Source organism: Nuphar pumila, chromosome 13 (assembly GCF_984573655.1).
Source record: "Nuphar pumila chromosome 13, dmNupPumi1.hap1.1, whole genome shotgun sequence".
Taxonomy (NCBI): Eukaryota; Viridiplantae; Streptophyta; class Magnoliopsida; order Nymphaeales; family Nymphaeaceae; genus Nuphar; species Nuphar pumila.
Window position 1 is genome coordinate 5,584,757 of NC_143261.1, and position 16,922 is coordinate 5,601,678.

General features: G+C 37.7%; 1 protein-coding gene across 1 annotated transcript in view; it reads right to left on the bottom strand.

Annotated features, from left to right (window-relative positions):
- Positions 1 to 16,922, bottom strand: part of CHR18 (chromatin remodeling factor18) — a 212,530-nt gene that overhangs the window by 11,251 nt on the left and 184,357 nt on the right. The window contains exons 20-25 of the mRNA XM_089984290.1: positions 8,237 to 8,302; positions 7,356 to 7,424; positions 7,171 to 7,275; positions 6,892 to 7,017; positions 4,487 to 4,545; positions 4,372 to 4,408 (exon numbers count right to left, since the gene is read on the bottom strand). Of these exons, the coding sequence (XP_089840416.1) occupies positions 4,372 to 4,408; positions 4,487 to 4,545; positions 6,892 to 7,017; positions 7,171 to 7,275; positions 7,356 to 7,424; positions 8,237 to 8,302 (462 nt within the window). The remainder of the gene's footprint in view (positions 1 to 4,371; positions 4,409 to 4,486; positions 4,546 to 6,891; positions 7,018 to 7,170; positions 7,276 to 7,355; positions 7,425 to 8,236; positions 8,303 to 16,922) is intronic.

Genomic DNA, 16,922 nt, shown 5'->3' on the forward strand with positions numbered 1-16,922 from the left:
CCCTCCTGTACGGGAAAAAACTCTGAATTAGGCTCCACAACTCATCAAATCTCATATATTTTCCAGTTATTTAATCAATTTTTAGTTACTTTTATATGTTAATCTCATATTTTTTAACTTTTGTAGGTTAATCTCATATATTTTCCAGTTATTTCAGTTATGTAATCAGTTTCTTAGTATATTTTAACTTTTTTTGGTTAATCTCATATATTTTCCAGTTATGTAATCAGTTTTATAGTTACTTTTATATGTTAATCTCATATTTTTTAGAATAATCTCATATATTTTAACTTTTGTTGGTTAATCTCATATATTTTCCAATTATGTAAATGGTTTCTTAGTATATTTTTTCTTTTATTGGTTAATCTCTTATATTTTCCAGTTATGTAATCATTTTTTTAGTTACTTTTATATGTTAATCTCATGTTTTTTAGAATAATCTCATATATTTTAACTTTTGTAGGTTAATCTCATATATTTTTCAGTTATATAATAAGTTTCTTAGTATATTTTAACATTTTTTGGTTAATCTCATATATTTTCCAATTATATAATCAGTTTTTAGTTACTTTTATATGTTAATCTCATATTTTTTAGTACTTATTTGAGATTTTCTATTTCTTATTGGTTGTTATTTCATCAATAAAGCATTTCTTTATTTATTTGTATTTTTAGACATTTTTTTTAAAAAAAAATTAAAGTTAAAAAAAAACTTTTTGAGGCTTATGCTTTACGCCTAGAGGCTTACGCCTCGCCTCGATTTTTGGTGGAGCGCCTCGCTACGCCTCAACGCTTTTCACAACACTTCTTCAAACTGATCTCATAGTGTAAAAGTTTGTTCCGTAAATCTTCAAAACTGGGTAAAACAGGTAAACATGTGAGGGGCGTGACAAGAAAGTGATAGTCTGCTTCCAATACACTTAAAACTTGTTGCACTTTATCTATGTTCGAGACCGCACATCCAACAAGAGCCAACTGATGCTTTTTACCTTGTCCAGATATTCCATAACAGACATGGATCCCTTCTTTAATGACTTGAATTCTCACTTGAGATACAAAACCTTTGCTTTCGACATTTGAGAATAAGTCTGAGCCAACATATTCCACAGTTCAGCGACTGAACAATCATCTGGAATCGCAATCATTATCTCCTAAGATAAGGTAAAAGTGATGCACACGACTAATGCTTGGACTCTTTTCATCCAAGCCATGAAATCAGGATTTTGAATAATTCGAGATAAGACCGTCCCTTTATCATCCTGTATTTCCTGAGTGATAAATTGAAGTTGTGCTGGAATTGATCCATCTAGATGCCCAAAAAGATCTTGCCTTCTTATGAAAGGAATTATTTGTCTTTTTGAAGTCAAAAAATTAGAATGGTTGAGTTTTTCAGATATGAGTTGACTCAGAAAACTAGAGGAAAGACCTGAATGAGTGGAAGACAAATCCATATTTTTAATGATGGATTGCAAGAGAAAAGAGGAATTTTCAGATGCCTTTAATTTTGGACCTTGTGCTGGATTTTTTTTAAATATTAGTGCTGGTTACTGGTTATGTACTAGAACCACAACACAGGTCTTTATGAAGTTCCAATATGCCAGAATAATTGATGGCGTGATTCAAAAAAAAAAAAAAATTGACACCAAACTTAGAAAATTTGATCCAACAACAATAAGGTGCATAAACAAGATTGTTTTTGTGGGAAACTGATGGAAAATATATATCGATCTAGATAAGAAATATAAAAGAGGAAACAAAAGATGAAGGATGAAAAACGATCTGAGAAGAAAACAGATCAGATTTAACGTGATCTGATATAGCGATCTAGATAAGAAATATAAAAGAGGAAATAAAATATGAAGGATGAACACGATCTCAGAAGAAAACAAATCAGACTTAACGTGATCGGATTTTGGGATGATCCTTTAATTAAAAGGGAATAAGAAAACACAGATCTTCAAAAGAGATCTGATCTACAATAAAACAGCACCAGATCTAACGTGATCAGATCTGTCATGTAGAATAAGGAATAGAAGGAGACCCAGATAAAAGAAAAAAGCAGATCTGACGTGAAACTTAAGAGGAGAGAAGGAAGAATAAGGAATAGAGGAAATGTGAAACCAACCTTTAATGAGGGTAGATCGATTCAACCTGCACTGATACCATGTCAGAATTCGGAGTTTCAGCCACGCCTTCTCTATCAACAGAAAAGTAGATAGGAGACAAGAGACTGCACAGAAAGTTCATCAATCGTGACCTAGAAACCTGTGTTTATATACAACACTTAACAAAAGATTATGGACGATAATGTCCTAGATTATAAATATAAAATACAAACATGTGCAAAATACAAAACACAATATATGGGTCTAAACCAGACGCAAATCCAGAACCATATCATATATATATATATATACTCGATATCACGTATTTCAATATTCGAATAAAAAAAATCAGATTTCCCCCTTTTCTTTACTTTTTTTTCCACCAAAAACATTACATAAATTTAACTTAAGCTATTTCTCCACGTTTGAATCGATGGAGGGATCCGTACCATCGATCGGAGATGGAAAAAGTTCATATGTCGGATGATCAGAATGGAAGGAAGCCATCTTCCTTCTTTCCTTCCTCTTTTCCGTTTCTCTCTCTCTTTTTTCTCTTTCTTTTTCCTTCTTCCCTCTCTATCTCTCTCTCTCTCTCTAGAAAACAAAATCTAGAGAGTGGGACGAGTTAGGCCCTTTTATAATTTTATTTTTTTTGGTCTTCAAGAGAGAGGGTGACGTCCTTCTCGAGATTCTCACTCATTTGGCTATGAGATAGAGTTCTTCTAATGCAAAACTCTATCTCTAACCTCCTCTTTTCTTTTTAACTACTTTTTTATCAATTTGGTATTTTATTTTGTTTTACTATTTTACTTTAACCTCATTTAGGCGCTTCTAGAATTCCTACATATGAGGTAGTTGCTCTATCCAAAAGAATTTTCGGAATAAATTATTTTTTAATAATTAATTATTTATTTATTATTTATTAAATAATAAATTTTCAAAAAAGTTTCAAAGGGTATCTCACCCCTCACAGAGTCCCTTTAACTTCGAATTTCATTCAATTTAACCTTTATGTTAAATTTAAAACTTTAAATTGGTTGGAATTGGATTTTGGATCTGGATCCATATTCAATATCTATATGGATCTCAGTCTGAACCAGATCCTAATTAATATGAGTCTTGGACAGGGTCTAGATCCATATTAACTTGGATCATACGGATCCGATCCGATCCAATTTAGAACCGATCACATCGAAGCGGGCCTTTTTTGAAAAAATGCGATTTTCGAGCCCGCCCGAATTCATAAAAATAAATATTGTTGTTTTCAGAATTTTAAGGAGCATCTAATGATATATGATCTGGATTTTGCCTGAATTTACATGAATTTTGCTTGATTTTAAAGGTCAAAAGTAGAAAGTTTTACCAAATCTTAGTTGGCTCATTTAGGTCTTGTCAATGAGACCTAAGCCAAACCCAAACTCAATTGACGCCACCTAAAATCGAGGATTTATCGATGTTACTACAACACTTAGCCAATTTTTTTTAAATCCCAGCATTTAATATAATATAAAAACACACGATATTACAAATTCACATCTTTAGCATTGCCAAATCAATTCTTGATTCCTACTTCACATGGACCTAAAAAACCCTCACTTGTCGCTTCCACTTCGCTCTTGGGTAACCTTGGTTTTACAAATGTATAGAATCAACAGTAGAACTGACCAATCGATGGCTGAAACATAGTGAAAAAATGTCTGTAATTAAATATCTGGTAAAGGAATGCCTAGCCCCAATCTCAATAGGCTGGATAGTTGACAGAACCCTGTTCTCCTTTCCTCAGATTCTAAAACACTTTCTTTCTTCACTCGTTCTCCTATCAGTGTTGCAAGAAAGAAACCAGAGCTACCTGACCTCAACCCCTCCCCACACCCCTTATTTTCTTTGTCCAACATTACTTATTATTATTCCCAAAGCACCCTCAAATCTTCAACAAGACATGCAAACTTTAAATCTTTTTTCTGAAAGTGATGAACGTGCTATAAGAAACACATAAAAAGTGATTTACATTAGCCAATTTACATGCTTTAAACTCGTCCACACCAATCCATCATAGTGGCAGATATTGACGGAGTTTTGATACTTGAACTAAGAAAGAATGAAGACTTTCAAAATTTTATAACAAGTTTTAGATTTCGGAAATAAATAGGAATAAACACCAAGATCTAAAGAAACGAGTTTTCCAGCAGCGAAAGGGCATAAAACTGTTTGGTACTTTAAAATCTTTTTATTTCTTTTTGTCATAGAACCAGGGTAGTAGATGTACCTGTCCAAGATTTTCTAACTTGCTCTGTATTACATCCCTGGAAGTAAAATAATAAATTGTCAATCTGAAAATCAAAGCAATAGCCAATCCAACAAAAAAGAGAATCCATGTTTACCAGATTATGTCATCAACAGTGTCATTGGCTAATAGATAGTAAACATTAACTGAGGATACCTGCGAAAAAAGAAGACCAGTATTTAGGCAGCCAAACAGGAAAACAGATTAGTACAAAATCAACCATTTTCTAGTAGCCAATATTACTCTGAAGTGTTAACGGTTATGCATATTACACATGTGTATTTCATTGTTCCTTTGTATAAGGGTATTTGTGTCATTCAAGTTATGTTGGGACTTGAGAGTCCATCATGTAATACTTACAGGGGCATTTTTGTCCAACAAAATTTATATATTAAAACCTAGGAGGACGCCTCCCATATTGGGACGTCTTCTATTGCAGCCACCTCTTCTCTATTGTTTTCCTCTCTTCTTCTCTTCTTCAATACTGCAAGGTACCGATTTTCCACATGGTATCACAGTGGGGCAAGGATAAGACCATAGTTGGCAAACCTGTGACTTGGGCTCGCATCACCCGACCCTTCACTCGTGGGTCGACTCGGTAACTCGGACAGGTTAGGACCTAAATTTTTTTAGTGTTTTTTTTAATAATACTATAAATAATGAATATAACACTATGTTTTTTACAATGTGAATTGAAATTATCAAACTCCAAGCCGCAAATTCACTAAATCAAAGCATCAAAGAACAAAAACTATAAAACATCAACATAAAAAATAAATAAGTCGTGCATCGTGTATCGCCTCTTAGAGACTCACCTTGGAGAGAGAGAGAGAGAGAGAGAGAGAGAGAGAGAGAGAGAGAGAGAGAGAGAGAGAGAGAGAGAGAGAGCATGGCTGTCAGCAGTACGGGAGGTCATCGGTGCTCGTCGGAGGCTGGCGGCAATAGCTAGCAGAGAGAGATTTGGCGGAAGATGGAGGGGAGGGGAAGAAGCTTATCCAGAAAATGGAAAATGAAAAATGGAGAACGAGGGGAAGAGTCAATCGACCCCCCCTTTTATACATTTTTAACAATAAAACTTGTTCATCTCGAAACGATCGGTACATATACCAGTTTGACTCGAAGAATTGGGTCAAAAACGGTTCGGCATGTATTAGTCTTGAATCGTCTGATTCAGGGCTGACTCGGGGAGTTGCTGAGTCCATGTCGAGTCGGGTGATTCCTAGACGATCCACTTCCGAACCTGTCTAAAACAAGTTTGGGTTGGATCGATGGCCCAGTCACTGGCAATCTGATCCAACCACGACGATTTCTGAGTCGGATCACTGTGTTTTCCAACTATGGATAAGACCCCATCAATCAAAGGTTGTTAAACTATTCTCCCCTTTCTTGTCCAAGATATCCGCTTTTTTCTTGCCTTCTTTCAAGGTTTTTTATCTCCCTTTGTATGCTTTGATCTCCCATTAGTTTTTCTTTCTTCAATTTCTCTAATCCTTTCTTCCTTTCGTAGTATCCATCTCTTTGTCGATGTGATCTACATGTTTTTTGGCAGGAGATAGCATTTGGATCGCCAGAATCCGACCTATGCATAAGTTTTCCCGACAGCGCAAAAATCGATGGCCATGAATGCACCAATTTTTGCTGAGTAAAAAAAACAAGTTTTTTGTTGAAAAAACATGATCCAAATATCAATTCCTACTGAATCGATCATGCTGGACTAGAGTTGTCTGTCGGGGAAGCGGGAGCGAGAAACGATTCGGGAAGCGGAAGTGTGGAACGACTTAAAAGCGAACCAGGAATCGTCTTGGAAGCAACCTAGGAAGCGAACCAAAAGCGACCTAGGAAGCGAGGGGGAAGCAAGGGGAAACCAAAAAAAGAGAAAAAAGAAAGAAATATAAAAATGAAAACACAAAAATATGAAAAAATAAGGGAAAGCGAGCTTCCCCTAAATTTTTTGGCGCTTCCCAACATGTTTCGAAAGAGCCACGTTTTGTGCTTCCCCATGTCCTATGGTGCTTCTGGTAACCTTGTACTGGACACATTTACAAGGTTAGATTAAGTCACACAACTTGCATCGAGAGATTCCAATTAGATTGTAGGCACAACTGACTGTAGCAGACACACAAACACAGACATGCATGCATACATAAATCTGTGTGTGTGTGTGTGTCTGTCTATCTACGGCCATGTCACTATGTCCTAATTTATAAGAACTGCCATGTCACACCAAGCATATCCGCACTGTATCCTGTTCCCACATCTGTATCCATGTGACACAGTTAAAAGTAAATCATGATAATTATACATTATGACAGGAACAACAAAATAGATAATGATAGGAACTGATTGAATCTCTAATGACATTTAAGATGCATATTTAGGTTAGCAAACAAGTCAATAACATTATGAACAGGGTTAGTTTAGGCACCAAGAACATGCAAACAATATATGTGACAAGCCAGAAAATTCAACTAAAAATATTTCAGAAACTACTACTAGCATTACCTGACCAATCCGATGTGCACGGTCTTCTGCTTGTATTATATCACCTGGAGTCCAGGACAGCTCTGCAAAAATGACTGTGCTTGCAGCTGTCAATGTCAATCCAACTCCCCCAGATTTTATTGAGAGCTAAAAGCACATGGAAATTAACTTAGAGATACAAAATTAGGAAAATATAATTAATGCAAATATCAGAGATGCCACATTGAATGTAAAGAATGATAAAAGAGAAGAAAAAAAGGAAAAAAAGATGGTCATAACATCATAATAAAATAAGCATACCACTGCTGCTTTGACATAATCTTTTTCCTGAAAATCAACAACTAAAGTCTGCCTTGATGATGGAGGAGTTTCTCCATCAATTCTGATGCATCCTATCTTCTTCTTCTGAAAGATGGTTGGAAGTAGCACATAAGCAGTTACCAATTTTCCTGGAAGAGAATAGATCAGAAGCAGGATAATCTTACAAGGAGGAATTGGTGGATTGAGTTGATCATTGGCTGATGATGTGCAAATATCAGAAACTTGCATCCCGCCTGTAACAGCAAGAGGGGCTTGAACAAACATAGAGATATCACACCTACAAACAGTGACAGCTACTGTTCCTACCTCTCATAGCTAGTATGATTATAGATTCCTATGAAAGAACCAGCCAATGGGTTGACAAAGCATTGACTAGGAAGAACTCGATAAATGATCACGATTTGCTCAATGAGATGCTTCCAGAAATGGATGTAAGTGCACTAAAGAATGAGACTGGAAGAATATTGAGAAATCAAAATTTGCACTTCTTATCCAAAGTCATGATAAGGAACCACAAGCCAAAGCAGTAACATGTTGGTTCTGTTTGCAAACAATACATCAATTTGAAGGAATTCTACTATAAGCAGATATTCTATTTATACTGCATAATTTGATGGCCAGAGTCTAGAATTAGCATCTTTTAGGGGTCCTTGCGCAAATGCCATGGCCGTTAAGGCATCATTCCCTTTTGAAGGAAATTACGAATGTGAATAATTTAAGAACATAAACTACCACAGACCAATTATGAACATGGATTAGGATCTTGGTCCAAATGCCGACTTTGTCTCACTATATAATCCCCTCTGAAGCCAATCTTGGATTATGGTGGGTTAATCAGCAGGCTACAATAGGACACTTAGAAAATATGGGTGGAGAGAGGATGGATGAGGGTTCCAGATAACCCATAAAATGGAGTAAAACCAAACATGTGAATCCAAAAGTGCAATCCATTAAATCATATATGAAACAAGCAGATTTCTAAGACAATAAGATGATCTGTTACATGGTAAAAACTAATTGAAGCACAAAATAATGAGAACATCACCTCAATGACAGTTCCCAAGTAATCTAAAACTGATGGAATCTTGGCTTCTGCGGAATCAGTGTAGATCTGAAGCAAAAAGATAAAAGTCAGAGATCAACTTGGTATTGAAAGGCAATGAAGTATCCATGTAAAAAGAATCAGCAGAATTCAGCCAAACATTGAGGAAAAAAGCCCTTTAAAACCAGTCACAAACATATTGGTATTGGCTATATCTCAGTGAGGTTATTTCTTATGATATTATAGGTTTGGTGATAAATCTCAGGAAAATCTTGGGGCTTAAAATTCTTTAAAAAAATAAAAGAAATAAAATACGCAAGAAAGTATCATGTTTAGACAATAAAATACATGAGAATAAAATAAATAAGTAAAAAATTATAAAGAAATGAATAAAAATATATTTAAGATGTAAAAAATAAATAAAAACAGCAAAAATAATTGATAATATCGCGATATTATCACGAGAATCTTGCAATATTCTTGTGACAATATCACAATTAGGGATGCAAACAGAGCGGATCCAGTATGCCATTTTTATGATTTTTGGCTGTTCCGAACTTCCAACCCAATCCAGATCCGAATTTCCAATTAATGTAGCTGATCTGGATATGATCTGCTTGCATCCCTAATCCCGATATAATCAAATTGGCGATATTTTCAGAAATATCACAATATTTTACTTATAGTTTGGTGAAAACACAGCAATAATACTGTGATGTTTTGAAAATATCGCTCATATCTGTGACTAATTTTAAAACACAACAGGTCAACTCATTGACCCGTTTGAGTCAACTGAAATCATCCATTTACAAGGTCGACCCAGTGAAGACATGCAGACACATTCTAGACATAATGGATGCATAAATATTATATATAATATAGCATACATACATACATACATACATACATACATACATACATACATGTGTGTGTAGGTTGTATTGAAGTATATTAAATTGGAAAATTAGAAGCTCCCAAACAATGTCTTAAACCAACGTCACAAATATCGCTTGCATTTTGAGAATATCGTGATCTAAGTCACAGGGATTCGGCCAGCCGGGTGCCGCACCCGCATCAACACGATGCGATGTGGGTGCGCGTGTGGGTGCGACACCCGGTGCAGTCAGCGAGACCCTGGGTGCGGTCAACGCACCCCGGATCATTTGTGGCCAATATTTGGACCAAAAAAAAATGCCCGATGAAAAAGGTTGAGGGGAGGAGGATTAGGGCAGTTTTTTTTTGCCCTAATCCTCCCGAGTTTGCTTCCTCAAGCTGATGCCCACGCCTTCGCCAACTCCTTCCAGCCACTCCTCAGTTATCAGGTACGTCTCTCTCTCACTCTTACTCGCTCTCTCTCTCTCTCACTCACTCTTCCTCACTCTCACGGTCTCTCTTCTCTCACTCTCAGTCGCTCTCTCTTTCTCTAACTGTCTCTCTTCTCTCTGTCACTCTCATTGTCTCTCTCTCTCACTCTCAGTTGCTCTCTTTGTCACTCTCATTTTCAATAATGTTATTTGGGGGGTTTGGGCACTACCGCACCCCCGCACCCATGTGACATAGATCGTGATAATATTGATGATTTAAGGTCAGCCGATATTATCGGTAATATATCGCAACATTCTTTAAATATCACGATATTTTGGGAAAAACTCATTGTTTATATTTTAAGCTTACAATTACTATTATATTTTTAAACCTTTTAAAATTTGTTTCTTTAATTGTTTGCAAGAAAATTAATGCAAGGCTTATTATTTTCTTATCTTTTTATTATTATTTGTATCTTTTTCAAATTCTTAAACTCCCAAAATTCTCCAAAAAAAAAGCAACCCATGAAAATCTCTCCAAGAGACACCCTCAGTGAGAAATTACCTTGAATGGTAAACACTTAAAAAAATACAATTGCAGAGGGGTTGGGTTTAATACACACCTGTAGATGTGTTTATCATAGCTTATAAAAACCATGATTCCAGTAGAACAAATTTTATGATAAAAATTTATTTTTATTTCATCAAGTTCTTGTTCAATATGAGCTATTTATTTTCTCTCTCTCCAAAAAATCATCCAAATGCGAAAAATGCCTAATCTAGTATACGTTTATAGATATAGAAAATACTTTTATACAGTCAAATCATAGTAACAAATATTGGTCTTGGCTATTTCTCGCGATAATATAGGTTAGGTTGATAAAGCTAAAGAAAATCTCGATGCTTGAAAATTTTGAAAAATACATAAAAATAGCAGAAATAAGTAAGAAAATGACATGTTGAAAATATCCTCAATTATACTGGATCTGGGCGTGGCCCAAGGCCAACTGACAAGACCAAAAAAAGGCAAATAATATTTGAGAAACTTTTTGTTTTTAACCTTTAAAAACAAGCAAAAATCGAGCAAAATTCAGGTTAAATTCAGGGAAAATTCAAAAGCAAAAGTATACCGCTAGATGTGTCTCGTAATTTTGATAACATTGGGTTTTCGTTTTTCAGAAATCGGGTCACGGTTGGCCCGCAAATCACATTTTTCAAAAATGATCTGCCTCTATTTTTACCATTTTCTGGATTGAATCGGATCGAATCTATTTGATCCAAGTTGATATGGATCTGGACCCATATTAATCAGGATTTGGTAACCTCTCATTTGATGTAAAAAAATAGGGGTGTGTTCTCCCTATTTCTCTCATTTGTTCTCCAAGCACCTATTAAATAATATTTGTATTCTTTTACTTACTGGTGCTGCCCTTTGAAGGCTTTTTGTATTGTCCCATCGTAGACTTCTTGCTTATGCACTTTCGTGCCTATTGTGTCTTTGTAATTGTCCATTATTAGACTTGCTTGGTGCTTTTGCACCTTATCCTTGAAATTCTACATACTTCATTACATGGTATCAGGGCGCTTGGTCTCTTGAAAAGTGATCATTAAAAGATTGTGACTCGGGGATCGACGTACTTACGACAACTTAAGTGGAGGAGCTTTTTCGTGTTCTTCCACACTTTTTATTTCTTCTTCCTAAGTCACAATAGAAAATGAGCAAAAGATTGATCTCTCCTTCAAGTTGAATAGTACCAATTACATGATCTCCGCCGTGAAAAATAACCTCAAAGGCAAGAAGCTTTGGGGATACGTGATGGGCTCTATTCCAGAACCTCAACTCAAACTCACCAAGATGGAAGAAGGGCAAGAAAAAACATCAGAAGAAAATGCTTACATAAAAGCTATTGAAGACCATCAGTCTAAGATAGAAGAATGGAAAAGTAAACATACCAAAATTCCCGCATGGTTTATGAACAATGTTGAGCTTAAAATATGTGCCAACATCGCTAAATTCTGCAAGGCAAATGAGGCATGATTTTTTATGAAAGGTATATATACACAAAAAGATCTTGCAAGACAATTCTTTCTCACATACCATCAAACAAGAGAACATGAGTGCCCGTGATTACTTTAGCATTCTTAGTACTTTATGGGATGAACTATCTCTTCTTGAACCCAAATGGATTGCTAGTGAAGATGTTGAACTAAGAAAAGAGCAAATGGAGAAAGAGCACTTTATTCAATTCTTACATGGACTTAGGCGTGAATATGAACAAGTTAGATCTTCTCTTCTTCATAGATCTAAGCCTCTTCCTTTAAAGAAGGCCATTGTCGAAATATGCCAAGAGGAGACTTGTCTTGGCATGATAAAAAGAGGAGATGAAGTGTTAGCCGTGTCTAACCCGACAATCATATAAAAACCTACAAGCCTCCACACTTTGGGAGGCAAAATAGCTATAATAGAGGCAGTTACTTGGCAATGGATGCATCCAACTTCTGGAGATCTACCACCTAGAATAATGTCTGGTAGTCCCTTCCCCTAACTCCAATGACTGAGGAGGCCAGATCTTTGCCTGTGGTGGTTGTTAACAACCTGTTCATTAGAGTTTTTGTACTGATTCATCATCTCCCTTGACAGAAACCAAAAAGCAAATGGGTGCATTAGGCGTTGCTTAACTAATGACCCATTCTACATGTTGTGGTCTTTCAACCACTCGAGCATCTTGCCTATGAAGGTGATCACATTTTTATGCGTTTACAGCATTGTGTATTTAGCACTGTTTGAGGTCGTACGACCATCTCATCCGATCATCGTAGTACTAGCATGTAGTGCACGACTATAAGTACTCTAGGATGAAAGGGATATAGCTCTTCAATAGGAGCCTCAACAGAAGTGTTTCACAAAATGTAAAGTTTCTCAAACTTTACTTTTGACATTATTTATCTTTTGAAACAGCTAATAGCTTGTGCCAACATTTTGATATACAATTTTCTAGAATCTCATCCGCTATCTTGATATCTACATGCCTCACATGACTCGATACCGACCTCGATAAACAGGATACGAGTTTCTCAACAGAACTCTCGCTAAAAAGTTCGCTCAAGTCGGGGTCACCCGAGATATATCGAATAGACGAACAGAACCAGTCAATCACATCCTTCCAAATACTTCGATTTGGGCAGTCTTTGATGCTTTTGCGTAGCTCCCTAAATTCTCAAGTCTACTTCGTAGGACTGCTCACTCCAAAAGCCAGGATCCCTGCTAGAGATCCCTCTCCTTAGACGATAATGTATCGTTAAGCCCCCGACTCAACTCTAATCGCAAGAGGAAGAGTGGTAAATGCTCTTTACATCCTCCACGAGAATGCCTTTATAGCACATGCAATGAGCAAAAATCTGAGCGTCATTTGCAATGGCAAGGCAATAACAAAACATTTGCAAAAGCAAGAGCTTGGACGCAAAGCCCGACGGCAAAGAAAAGACATGACAGAAAGTAAAGGACAAGGATCGCAAAACCGTGTCCTTGAGTTAAATGCGTACTTGCAAAAAATATATATATGCATATATATTTATTTAATTGTTCTTTTTTTAGTTAATTGAACTCAATTCAATTGTCCAAGTCCTCCGTGCAATCTTCCCTTACCTTGGGGAGTTGCGATATTGCTGGCATCTGCGGGTATAAGCGAGATCCGTCGTACGAGCTCCAAAAACAAGATGTCAACATGCTATCTCAATCAGAAAGGTAGAGAGGACAGGGGCGTTGCCGCTGTCCTGACATGAAACAAGCAGAGGCTGGGGCAACGTGCCCCCTTCGAACCTGCTTTACGTGCAAGAAACAAGGGCAGGGGCTGCGAGCCCCCGCCGTCAACAAGAATAGGGAGGCAAGGTGTTGCAGCACTCCCCCTATGTGATTGACAAGCAGGGAGGGGCTCGACTACTCCCCTAATACCAAGGGACTGAGGAGGGGGCTCGACCCCTCCTCGAGCGTACTATGAGGGCAGGGAGGGTCGAACCCTCCCCTGCATAGCTCGAAGGCAGGGAGGGCTCGAGCCCTTCCCCGCAACAAACAAAGGCAGGGAGGGTCGTGTTAAATTATGTATATATAAATATATATATATATATATACATATACTTATATATATAAGTATATATACGTATATATGTATATATACATAATAATATAGCTTTTTTCCTGATTTGTATAAACCAAAAACCCGATAGGGGTGTTTTGGTAATTCCACATGTACTTTTTTTTTACATTTTTTCCTTTTTCCCCTTTTTCTTTTTCCTTTTTAATTTTTCTGTTTTTACTTTTTGGAACCATAAAGGGGCCCCACCTATCTAGTCGTTGGGGCCCCAACAGTGATATTTATGACCGTTGGGGCTCCCAACGACTACAAGGGAGCCCCCTTTATGGTCCTCCTTTAATGCTTTCCTCCTCTATATAAAGAAGAAGTTCCCCCTTGTAAATGTATGGGTTTTTCACCCTTCTCTTCTTTTCTTCAATAATATCCAACTTATGACTTTAAGTCATTTTCTATTTTTGAGAGTTTTGTGTGTGCACATTTGGTGTTTGTGTGCTTGGCTCTAGTGGTCACTCTTAAAGAGTGCCTTTTGCTCTATTGGTGCTTCCACCTCTTTTCATTACATGGTATCAAAGCTCGGTTGGTGATTGGGCTTTTCTTTTGTCATCTTGGAACGCGTGCCTCTCAAAGTTTTGAAGAAAGGAAGTATATTTGGTGCCGATGGAACGTGACTCTAAAGTGGAGCTTTCTTTTAAGCTAAATGGGTCCAACTATCTCATGTGGGCCTCCGCTATGGAAAATCATCTAAGAGGTAAGAAACTTTGGGGTTTTGTTATGGGAACTACTCCCGAACCCTCTCTTGTTCTCACCAAAATCGAAAATAAGGTTGAAAAAGCTTTAGATGGCGATGAGCGCATCAAAGCCATTAATGATCATCAATCCAAAATTGAGGATTGGGAAAGTAACCATGCCAAAATTTTGGCATGGTTTATAAACAATGTTGACCTTAAAAATTGTGCGAATATTGCCAAATTTAGAAGGGCCAATGAGGATTGGTTTTTCCTTAAGGGTATGTATACCCAAAAGGATCTTGCTCAACAATTTTTTTGTCAAGAAAAAATCCGTTCCACCAAACAAATGGATATGAGTGTCCGGGACTATTTTAGCTCTCTAACCCCTCTTTGGGATGAGCTTGCCCAATTTAAGGCCTAAATGGGTTGCTCCGCAAGATATTGAGCTAAGAAGGGAACAAATTGAAAAGGAGCACTTTTTTCAATTCCTTCATGGTCTTCGCCCGGAATTTGAACAAGTTAGGGCATCTCTTCTCCATAGGAACAAAGCCCTACCTATTGAAGATGCCCTCGCCTAGATATGTCAAGAAGAAACTTGACTTGGCTTGAGCTTTAAGAGATGATGTTTTGGCCGTTACGAGGCCCGAATCAAATGTTAAAGCATATAGACCTCCCCACTTTAAAAAAAGTAATAATGGGCCTAGAAAGGGAATTATATGCCATTATTGTAATGAACCGAGGCACATTAGACCGGTTTGTCCAAAACTTAAAGGAAAGGTTGCCGCGGTTGGAGAAAATTCTCCAAAGGAAGAAAGTACCAAAGAGGGAGATATCAAAGAAACTCTTAATCATATCTCTGAAGTTCTCCAACACCTTCTCAAGACTTCTCCTTCAACATCCGGAGTCTGTTAAATTATGTACATTAATCATATAATGTAATATATATATTTTATATATATATGGTAATACATATACATATATTAATATATATGTATATGTATCTACTCAAATATATATATAAAATATATATTTCTATTTATTTTGTCATAAGGGTAGTTTAGTCTTTATCCTATTTTTGCGCACATTCACTTTTCGGATGTGATTGTAATTATTTTTCTTTTATTTTTATTTTTCTTTTTGTTATTTTTATTTCTTTTTGGATATGTACCTAAAAGGTACCTTGGGGGGCCCACCAACATAGTCGTTGGGCCCTCTCCAACGGTCACATTTGTGACCGTTGGAGGGGCTCCAACGACTATGGGTGGAGCCCCTCCAAGGCCCCCTTTAGTGATGTTATAAATAGGGGTTCTCCCCTTTGTATTTCTCCATGGCTTTGAGTCAAAGCCCAAGTTCTCAATAAATTGATTCCATTATTTTATGCCTTTGTGCATTTGTGAGTTATTTGTGGGTTGTGCCTTTTGTGCACAAGTGTTCTAAAGTGTTCTTATTGTGCTTTCGTGGTGGGTTCAATATCAAGAATATTAAGGTCTTGATATTAGTATCTTGTTGGAGATACTTTCACAGAGTCGCCATCGCCTACTCTTCATCACCTCCTGGTATGTGGATACTAGACTCCGGTGCTTCTTTTCATATGACATCTCATAAAAACTCTCTTTCAAATGTTTTTTCCGAACCCATGTCCTCCTATGTTTCAACGGCCGATGGAACATCATTGAAAATTGAAAGTATTGGAACACTTGACTTCAAAAATTCTCAAAACTTTTTCGTTCCTAAAGTAAGAATCGTTCCAAAAATTAATTTAAATCTTTTTTCCGTTTCCCAAATCACCGATCATGGATGCCAAGTCTCTTTCTCACCTAAAGATTGCACCGTGCAGGATCTCCAGTCAGGGAAGCTGATTGGGCAAGGCCATAGAAGGGGTGATCTCTATTTTATGGATTTTTTGACGCTTCCATCTCAGTCATCTTGCAATGTAAGAACTCAAAAAAAAAAATTTTGTTTGGATCCGGGCCGGATCCGACCCGGGTAAATCAGTCGGCTGCGTGCTTTTAAAAGAACGTAGCGACTGAGGGAGGAGGTTCTCGAAACCTCCTTCCCCCTCTCGTCTCTCGGTCTTCCCCCCGACTTGTCTCTACGCCCTCTCTCTCGTTGGAGACCCCGGTCGACCTGCCGCCACCTGCGACCTCCTTCCGCCGTCGCCGCTGCCGCCGTCGATGATTTCTAGGTACGCCCCTTCTCTCTCCTTCTCCTGTTTTCTCTCCTCTCCCCCTTTCTTCTCCTTTTCAGTCGGCAGGCCGGCAAGGGGCGACACCCACTACCGCCTGTGTTTCGACTGGTTGGCAGGGGCTTTTGCCCCTGCCTCTCACCTTTCAAAGAGTCGGCAAGGGGGGGGGGGGAGGACGCCCCCCCTGTCACCTGTTTTTTTTTGCCGGGTCGGCAGGGGTTTCCAACCCCTGCCCCTCTCTCCTCGTCTTCTTTTCCTCTCAGAAACGACAGGGGCCTTTGGCCCCTGTCTTATTTCGTTGTTAGGCAAGCCGACAGGGGCCTTTGGTCCCTGCCTCCTCTTCCAAAGGCCGCAGGGGGGGGGGGCTCCTGCGTCTCTCTC